Source organism: Garra rufa, chromosome 5 (assembly GCF_049309525.1).
Source record: "Garra rufa chromosome 5, GarRuf1.0, whole genome shotgun sequence".
Taxonomy (NCBI): Eukaryota; Metazoa; Chordata; class Actinopteri; order Cypriniformes; family Cyprinidae; genus Garra; species Garra rufa.
In genome coordinates, this window is record NC_133365.1 from 44,623,661 (window position 1) to 44,633,788 (window position 10,128).

At 35.3% G+C, this 10,128-nt stretch overlaps 1 protein-coding gene across 1 annotated transcript; it reads right to left on the bottom strand.

Annotated features, from left to right (window-relative positions):
* Nucleotides 1–519: 519 nt before the first annotated feature.
* ascc2 (activating signal cointegrator 1 complex subunit 2) lies at nt 520–9,750 on the bottom strand. Its single transcript, XM_073840258.1, has 19 exons — nt 9,677–9,750; nt 8,875–8,966; nt 8,593–8,751; nt 8,261–8,434; nt 7,741–7,870; nt 6,643–6,710; nt 6,432–6,545; nt 6,212–6,324; nt 6,038–6,109; nt 5,832–5,936; nt 5,669–5,737; nt 5,486–5,560; nt 4,857–5,082; nt 4,028–4,224; nt 3,823–3,942; nt 3,302–3,535; nt 1,830–1,908; nt 1,597–1,691; nt 520–1,499 (listed from the first exon to the last, which is right to left on the bottom strand). The coding sequence occupies exons 2-19, from the start codon at nt 8,959–8,961 to the stop codon at nt 1,325–1,327; spliced, it is 2,292 nt and encodes a 763-aa protein (XP_073696359.1). The 5' UTR covers nt 8,962–8,966; nt 9,677–9,750; the 3' UTR covers nt 520–1,324.
* Between the last annotated feature and the right edge of the window lie 378 nt (nt 9,751–10,128).

The following is a 10,128-nucleotide window of genomic DNA, read 5'->3' on the forward strand; positions in this document are numbered from 1 at the left end:
AAACATATTTCAGAATTGTACTGCTTTTGCTGTACTTCGAATCAAATAAATGCAGGCTTGGTGAGCAGAACTATTTTAAAAACAATACAAATCTTACTGTTCAAAAACTTTTGATTGGAAGTGTATGTTTTATTATTTTTGATTTTGAAATAAGTGCAGCCCTTTTTATTTTCAATCACGCATTGTGTCATGATTAGTAGAACGTATGAAGACTGTAGCTCATCTATGCAAAAACCTGTTGTAGCTTGATTATAACTGCATGTAAATGTACTTGATAGAATATAGGAATATGGAATCTCAAGGCAGCCAATCAGAGCATCTCATTAAATAAAATTTACAATCTATGCTTATGCCAGATCTGAGGAATTTCGCTGATATTAGCCATCATGCTTCACTCATGATGCGTGAGCTGTCTTGACTCCATGCTATCTCAGGAGGGCATCTGCCAGACAGGTAGACAACCATTACGTCAAATCACTTTAAATACTAAGAGGAACAATATAGAGACACAGTCTTAAGAACAGTATTTATTCTTGTTTTATCTTCCTATGGTTTGTTTTATTTCAAAAGCCTTCTTAAATATGCTTTTTATTACAAAACGCTTTGAATTTATCTTAGTAGTAGGTAGAAATATGTCGCTCCACATGGCAAGAGAACATTGCCTGTTCAAAGTGAGAAAAATTACATCTCCTTCTTCTAGAGTAACAAATGCTTATAGCCTTTGGCACAATATGACTAGTCTCAAACCTCAAATCATTTCTCAAAAGATTGCTCTGAGGTCAAGTCTTAATCGCTTTCTGAACCTTTAGAGAACTGGAACAGGATCTTCTAAGCTGCATTTTTGCTTCAATAGTGTAATGTACCATCTTTAGGAGAGTTCATTCTCAAATTTATTTTAGATGCTACACTCTCAAACCTGATGTTCCTTTATTTATTTATTGAATTTTACTTAACAGTGCAATAACTGTTTGTACCTCTTCTCTGTTCAATAAACTCATGTGTTACAGGGCAAAAGACATGACTCCTTTGCCTTACAACACTCTGCTTCTTTGTCATACATTTTCAACATTTAAAAAAAATGATTATCTTGATCCCTTATAGACACACATCCCTGTGCATTTTACTAATCACTTCAAACTTCAGAAAATAAACTCACTGAGAACTCATTTTCAATCTGAAAGAATAATAGGTCTATGCAATAGACCAGAGTGTCATCTCGATGCATATCGATCTTATATAAGCAAGGAGCTACATTTGACCTCAGGTACTATTTCTGCTTTTAGCTCTTCAAGAATGTGCAATGTGTTGTTGTTAATGTAAAGTCTTAAGAAGGGATCATGCCCTTGTTCCTTTTCCTGTCAGCCATCGATCTGCGATTGTGATTGGCTCCTCTGCTCTTATTCGCTTCTTTTCTGCGACGGTCCAAAACGGTCTCCTGCGCCTGGCCCCGTCCCTTTGGCCCACCTACTACATTACTTGCTGGTGGTGGCGGTCTGTAGCTATCAGGATAAAACAAGTAAAATAAATTAATGACTGACTGATCCAGTGCACATGTGCAGTACAACTATATTCCAGTCATAGTGTTCTCAGATTTACCCTTTCCTGCTTTGCATAGCAGCTCTCCTGGCCTCAGCTCGCTCTCTGAGGACTGCTGGGTCCTGGACAAAGTGATCCTTCTTCACAGCCTCATTCTAATAAAAATAACACAAGAAAAGACCACTGTAATCACAGTCTAATTTCTATTAACAGTGAAAGAAAAAAATGTAATAAAGAGATCTGCATAAGGGACTAAATTTATATTGATAAAACAAAAAGTGATTCATTCAAACCTTGTCCTCTTCCTCCTCATCCTCATCAACTTCCTGAGCCTTTTTGCTAGTTCTGAGAACTTGTGGGGTGGTGAATGGCCTAAAAGCAAAAAACGTAAATGTTAACTTAAGTCTATATATCAATGTGACTCTAATAATCATTATCACTATAAAAAACTAATATTTATAACTGTATTCTTCATTTTCAAACATTAAAGGATTAGTTCACTCCAGAATTAAAATTTCCTGATAATTTAACACTCATGTCATCCAAGATGTCTGTCTTTGTTTAGTCAAAAAGAAGTTTTGAGGAAAACATTCCAGGATTTTTCTCCATATAGTGGACTACAATGGGGATCAATGGGTTAAAGGTCCAAATTACAGTTTTAGTGCAACTTTAAAGGGCTCTTCACAATACCAGCTGAAGAATTAGGGTCTTATCGTGCAAAATGATCTGTCATTTAAAAAAAAAAATGAAAGTAAATGAAAATAAAGTGTTTACAAGTATGGAGAATACGACAGCGTTTTAGTGCCACGTTAAAAAATAGAAAAATGTAAAATTACGAGGTTAAAGTTGTAATATTTTGAGAATACATTTTTCAGAATTGAGAATTAAGTTAAAATTACAAGAATAAAGTCGAAAATGTTTTCAGAATAGAATATACTCTCAAAATATTATAACTTTATTTCTTGCAATTGTTACAATTTTTTTTTTGTAATTTCGACTTTACTCTCGAAACACTTCGACTTTACTCTCTTAATTTTGACTTTATTCTTATAATTTTGACTTTAATCTCATAATCTTAGATTTTTTTTGATGTGGCACTAAAATGCCATCGTAGGAGAAGGAGGACTGTTCAAAAGTTGCGTTATGTTGAATGACACTTTGTTTTAATTTATTGTTTAAAATAGTCTGTTCATGTGCATATCCTGAATGTTTAAATCTTTTGAAGCCTAAAAGATTTATTCCGCTAATAAAAAAACGTGACCTTTCCAACGTTATTACATAATGCATCAAGACGTGGACGTGCATCTTAGAGCTAGTGCAAGATGAGCATTTGTGGTTAAACAGTATATAAATTGTAATGTTTTTTTTTTTTTTTTTGACAATTACCTATCCTTTCATTAGATAAGACCCTTATTGCTCGACTGGGATCATGTAGAGCCCTTTGAAGCTGCATTGAAACTGCAGTTTGGACCTTCAACCCGTTGGCCACCATTAAAGTCCACTATATGGAGAAAAATCCTGAAAAGTTTTTCTCAAAAACCTTAATCTTTTCAACTGAAGAAAGACATGAACATCTTGGATAACATGGGGGTGATTCAATTATCAGGGAATTTTAATTCTGGAGTTCACTAATCCTTTAAAAGATCAAGCTTTCATTCTGAGGGAAAACCGATAAACAATTGCAAGAAACGGTCCTGAAAAACCTGTATTGATCAGCCACATTGGAGTGAGATGCAAGTTTATGTACATTAGTCAAAGCTCATACCTGCGGTTCAATAATTCATCCTCTTCATCCAGATCATTGGCTCCTATTTGGTTGATATCATACGTGTCGTCATATTCGTCATCATAATCATCCGGGCCAAAAGCATTATTACCGTCTCCAGAGTCATTCGTTATGGGAATCTCATCCACCACTGTCTGGTAGGCTTGATATCTCTCTCTTTGCTCTTCTATGTGCTGCTTGTCATCGAGCATGGCACGCACACTCTCCCCCTGTCTAAAATAGACAGAGATATTAATTTCTAGCTGACACAAACCATCTTTTACAGCTTGAGCTGAATATTTCATAAGCCCACTTTCATGCGGTTCTCTGATGTCTTCTCTGTTTATGCTGTACTTGTCAAAGACTATTTCCTCTTGACCAAGTGAATTCTCATAACATTTAGCAGCTTGTTTGACTAATCAGGCTAAAATTAGAATAATGTACTGGAGGGCAGAAAAGGGCAATGCTTTTTAAGTGGAAAGGGCTGAAACTGAATTTTATCTCGCAACGTCACAACTCACTTCCGGCCTTTCCAAATGCGACTCATGTCTAGTTGGTCACGGTTGAACACATCAAACTCATCATCGTCAAACACATTTGATCTGGTGCTCAAAACTGGGGGAAGCTCTTTCTTCACAGGCCTACATGGAAACATTACAAAGTCAATAAGCAACAATCAAGTGGACCTGAATTGAACTACAAATTCTAGTATACAAGACACCTCACCTGGCCATTGCCCTGTCTAGTTTGTCAAGAGAAGGAGACAGGTTATCTTCCAGGATGTTGTTAATGACAAGTTCAGAATTGTAGCCATACTCCTCCAAACATGCCAGTATGAATCCCTCTCCAAGATCCGGAAACAGGTCTCTGATATGGGACAGCAGAGACTCCAGTTCCCCAGCACTCACAGTACACACTGCCCCCTATAGGCCCAAAAAGAGAGGGTGTTTAAAAACATACAGTTGAAGTCGAAAATTTGCATACACCTTACAGAATCTGCGTATGTTAATTATTTTACCAGAATAAGAGGGATTATACAAAAGGCATGTTATTTTTTTTTAGTACTGACCCAAGTAAGATATTTCACATAAAAGACATTTAAATATATTGTCCAAATATATGTGATAGTTGTTCATGAGTCCCTTGTTTACATCTTTCCCAGAAGGCAAAATAAGTTAAAGTTATATATGAGTTTCTCAGTTGTCGTCAGTGTGAAAAGATGGATCTCAAAATCATAGTCATTGTTGGAAAGGGTTCAAATACACAAAAACAAAAAACAAAGAATTTGTGGGACTTTACCTAAAGGATTTTTCTGAAGTACAGCGGGCAGTTTAACTGTTCAGGACAAACATGAACACTCTTGTGGACTATATGTAAACGTCTTTTATGTGAAATATCTTATTCAGGTCATTACTAAATAAAAAACAACATGCGTTTTCTACGATCCCTCTTATTTTGGTCAAATAATTAACATTCTGCAAGGTGTATGTAAACTTTTGACTTCAACTGCACTTTTACCACTGTTGTAGATATTTTTAGCAGCTGATGAACTCACGTTGTCCCCCTTACGGGGAATATCAGTCATAGCCTCCGCTCCTCTCAACTCCTCTCTGTCTCCCAACACTCCTGCTCCTTCCTTCTGGGAAGCTGTTAAATCCCTGCCAGTCTTGCTCATGGCTCCTGCGCTGTGATTGGCTGATGAGGGGAAGCTTCTCTTTTTCCCCACAAACTCCCAAGCAGAGTCTACACCCTGCAACAGGTAAGACGTCCTGGTGTCATCTCTGAGTAAACAGATCAAGGAGAACAGCAGAAAATCATAGAAAGGAGCTTGAAAATTTTAGAAAAAGGCATTATTCTGATTCTTTGTGAAAAGGCAAGAATGTGCTTTGTGGTTCTATACTTGTACAGTGTTAAATCTGCAACAACTCCACTGACATTTTATGTTCTTCTGCCAGTGTTTTATGGCATGGCAATGCTAATGAAATAAACTTTGTACATGCATGGTAGGTATCGGATATTGGTTTTTGAGGAAATGAGCACCAGTATCAGTGCACCACTAATTATAAAGCGTGTAGGAAAACAATTAGAAGTGACTTTCGAATCACTCAGGTCATCTCTAGTAAAACCCTGGAAGATGGTGGAATGCTTCTCCTTTTGGTCCTTTCAAACTTAGGTAAAGGATACAAATGAGGGAAGGCCTGCTGAAGGAGACTGATGTCATCCGCTAAAGGGAACTGTTCATCATAATCTGCCAGGAATCTGAGAGATAAAGACACAAACAGTGCAATGAGAATGCAATTTCATCACTGGCTGTGACAGATTACACACATGGACATTACCTTGCTGAGAAATTTCTGCATAATTTACCTTTTCTCTTGAAGGAAAGCTGTGAAGTTCTGTAGAAGATCTTCTACATAGGATACCATGTTTTCAGAGCTGTGAAAATTAATGAAACATCAAGGATATCTGGTATTCATTCCTGTTTTGGCTTATCTAATGTGGCTTTAAAGCATGTTTTTTTTCCCCTCACCCCTCAAGTATTGGTTGTAAACACGTGTGTTGGAGCAGCAGGTGAGCAATCTCTACCATTTTCTTTCTTGAATGAGATATTCGTCTCCAGATGTCCTCCTGTAAACTGAGACAGATTGCATATAGTTGTACAACTAATCTCTACAAATTTGAAAAAGTGTGTGTATGTTTGTGAAAGTACACATCAGTCAAGTTTGCCATTCTAACCTTTTATTGAAATTTCTCTTCTTGACCGCTTTCTCCAGGTCTGGAACTGCCATCTCATAGAATGACGATAATCTACATTGAGAGATGCTTCATTCACTATTTCTGTATAAGTAATATCAGGAATGAAATTAACTGTTTGAATTATATTTTGGATGGTGTGAAAGTATTTGTGACCTGTTAAGAAAGTTGTGTTCTTTGAAGGTAGAACAAGCCTCAGGAAAGATGTCCAGGAAAGAGTGAATAGTAGTGCAAGTATCACACATGTACGAAACCAAGTCTGCAAGTTCCTACACACATATATAAATGTAAGCATGCTATTTCTGCCTTTTAGGACGTTCAAGGTAAAGTCAGTATGTGTCTCTGTATTTGTAAAAATGGTTAAAGTTTTGATTACCTCCTCTGGCATGGTCATGGCAGTTAGGCATTTGTTTGCATTCAGTTTAAGTGGTTGACTGGTTCCTGTGTCTTCTGACTGAATACCACACTTATGTAATATTGTATCAAACACCTAGAATATATTCAGTACACACACTTATTTTCAGTAAGTTCATCAGAATTTAATTAATCAAAGCATTTAAAAAAGTCTCATGATTACATGTAACTACCTGGATGATAGAAGGTATAGTCTCATTTAGGTCTCCATAATAACTGGGCTGTTGAGTAAAAATGTTCTCTGGAAAAAGAGAAAAGTCTGAAATGTTAGTTTTTCATATGGAAACACTGAAAACAGTATGAGTGATTAGAGAATCGGATGAGTTCATACGGCATTCATGTATTTTTTTGTACTTCATATATACACTCCCGCTCAAACATTTGTGATCAGTAAGATTTTTAATGGTTTTTGAAGACGTTTCTTATGCTCATCAAGGCTGCGTTTATTTGATCAAAAATAGAGAAAAAGCATAATATTGCAAATTGTTATTATGATAGAAAATAATGCTTTTTATTTGAATATACTTTAAAATATAATTTATTCCTGTGATGCAAAGCTGAATTTGTATCAGCTGTTTCTCCAGTCTTAATGTCACGTGATCCTTCAGAAATTATTCTAATATGCTGATTTATTATCAATGTTGAAAACAGTGCTGCTTAATATTTTTTTGGAACTTGTGATACTTTTTTCAGGATTCTTTGATCAATAAACGGTTAAAATTAACATTTATTTAAAATAGAAAGATTTTCTAACAATATACACTACTGTTCAAAAGTTGGGGGTCAGTAAAAATCTTTTTTTTTTAAAGAAATGAATACTTTATTCACCAAGGATGTATTAAATTAATAAAAAAAAAGGTGATAGCATAGATTTACATTGTTAGAAAGGATTTATAGTTTGAATAAATGCTGTTCTTTTTAACTTGTAATTCATCAAAGAATCCTGGAAAAAAGTATCACAGGTTCCAAAAAATATTTGGCAGCACAACTGTTTCCAACATTGATAATTCTAATAATAAATCAACATATTTGAATGATTCATGAAGGATCATGTGACACTTAAGACTGGAGTAATGGCTAATGAAAATTCAGCTTTATATATTAAAAAAAAAAAACATTTTATATTATAGTATCATTTTGCAATATTACAGTTCTGTTTTCTGTGTTTTAAAAATGCAGCCTTGATGAGCATAAGAGACTTCTTTAAAAAACATTACAAGTCTTTTGAGGTGCAGTGTATATGTACTATAATACAATCAGATTTTGCGTACCGATCATTTTATGTAGCAGTTGGGAATTTCCTTTCCCAAACAGCACACAGAGATCCAGAATTTTGGGAATGTCAAATAGGTAGTTGTTGTAAATAATCTCTGCAAACACTTCAGGGGTAATGAAGTTCTCCTGTGGAAAGGAAAATAAATTTTGAATCTCACTGAAAGTCAAATATATTGTGATCATATTAATTGAACACAATTTAATACACAACCACCAGCATAACATGGAGACTACTGATCAAAAGTTTGGGGTCAGTAATTCTTTTCTTTTGGAAAAATTGATCCACAAGACTTTAAATAAAGGCTGTTTTTTTGGAACGTTTTATTCATCTTGGTGAGTTTAAGAGACTTCAAAAACATTAAAACATTTTCCTGACCCCAAATGTTTGAACAGTAGTGTATAGCCTTAAACCCTCTCCAAAACCACACTGTACAATGATTATAAATCTTATACAAATAATATAGTTACACAATAAAATTTATGTAATAAAGAGTTAGTTCGGGAGTTTATGTTTACCTTGGACTCTTTGTGTGTAGCCATCCTAAGGAAGACCATGAACACAGAACGATGAATGTTCCTCTGCATGTCGGCCACAGCTGGAGTGCACGAGAGACCAGGCGAGTCCAAACCACGTGGAGCGTTTCTCAAATAAGAGTCCAAACACCTCTGTAACGACTCGTCAAATACCACCTAAATGAAGAAAGATTAAAAAAGAAACAATATGACAACTGCCAGGCCGCATGCCATATGTAAGCGTCCAGAAATAACAATATTATTTTGCAGTAACAGATTTTATTTCATTTTACTCAAATCTCAATAAACAACTTTTGTATTTTAAAGAGTCAAACCTGACACCAGAACTTGTCATGAGGTAAAGCTAGCAGCCACTCCAGATCCTCGGAGATGAACTGAGCATTCTCCAGAAACTCCTCCACCAGCACAGATGTGCCATCCTCAGGTGGGGGTTTATAGGTTAAGAAATATCTCTCTTCTTTACGGTCAGGGTGCTGATGGAAGACATTAAGGTGGCATCAGCATTCACATACAGGAAGTACTAGACTATATTGATTGTTCAGGTCTACTCTAGTAAATTACGCTGGAAAAATGCATGAAGTAAAATATTCACTTACCAGTGCTGGTAGGGTGCGTTCCTTGCCTTGTGGTCCAAAGGGCTCAGTCACATGCAATTCATCTAAAGGCACTTTTGCACACGCCATTTCACCTGCACAGATACGAACAAACTTGCACTGAGAAAAATAGAAATAGAAATACCTCCTGATAAAACATATTTAATAATTGAATTTGTCTGCATTGTGGGTTCTGGTTTATGCTTTATTCGCAGGTCTTAAACATCCTGCCTAAGTATTTTGAGTTGTTACTATTTTGATTGACAGATTGACTGTCTGTAGAGGGCCTCACTGACAGGCTAATGTGTCTAAATGAGATCCACAAACAGTGAGAAGCTTGACAACACCATAAACATATATTGTCATGGTGGAGACTGTGTACACAACACTTATATTTAATTTAATTTAATTTAATTTGATTTTAGGCTCGTTACATATGCTGCTGTCTAACTATACGCAAAGGGACTTTGCTATAAGATACTGACTGACTGTCTGACTCGCTGTCTACAGTATTAGCGACCTGGCTAATGCTGTCCGTTTCAATGAGCTCAGCGTCTTTATTAAGACAACACGAGTTTCTAAAGCAGTTTTCATTATCTGCAAATGATTTTAGTAAAAGGCAGACATAAATAAAAACAGCACAATTTACTTGACTGTTACTGATAATGAGCCAGAGAACCACAATCAGATTGAAACTAAGGCAAAAGTTAGATTTCTTACGTTTAAATGACAAATTACATTGTTCATCGTAACAACACAAAATAAAACTAACGTTTATTCAAATCCAAGTGATAAAAAATGTCACCTCTTCACAGAATCTTTCAACAGATGTTTAACAGCTCCAGCTCAAAGCATCACATCTATCTTCGTGGATATCCGGTGTACTGGCGACGAAGACATTTCAAAATAAAAGTCTTTAAAAATAAAACGCTGTTGATCGGCGTTCAACCAGTGAATACATAAAGAATGTATATAAACAATAGAACTTACATTGCTATTATATTTTTATTAATTTATTTCTAAATCTATAACTAATTATCTATTAAGTAATGTTTGATGTACACTACCAGTCAAAAGTAAGATTTTTAATGTTTTTTTATTTTATTTTAAAAAGTCTCTTCTGCTCACCAAGCCTGCATTCATTTGATTTAAAGTACAGCAAAAACAATAACATTTTGAAATAATTTGACTATTTAATCTTTTTTTTCTTTTTCAATATATTTTAAAATTTATTCCAACGCTGAATTTTTAACATCA

Bases quoted from the DNA above. Each gene is read 5' to 3' on its own strand.
- ascc2 (XM_073840258.1), bottom strand. From the start codon at position 8,961: ATGGCGTGTGCAAAAGTGCCTTTAGATGAATTGCATGTGACTGAGCCC. The intron at 5,083-5,485 runs GTATCCTTTACC...CTGTTTACTCAG, and splicing joins CAGCAGGCCTTCCCTCATTT to AGATGACACCAGGACGTCTT. The intron at 4,225-4,856 runs GTGAGTTCATCA...TTGGGCCTATAG, and splicing joins TTCCCCGTAAGGGGGACAAC to GGGGCAGTGTGTACTGTGAG.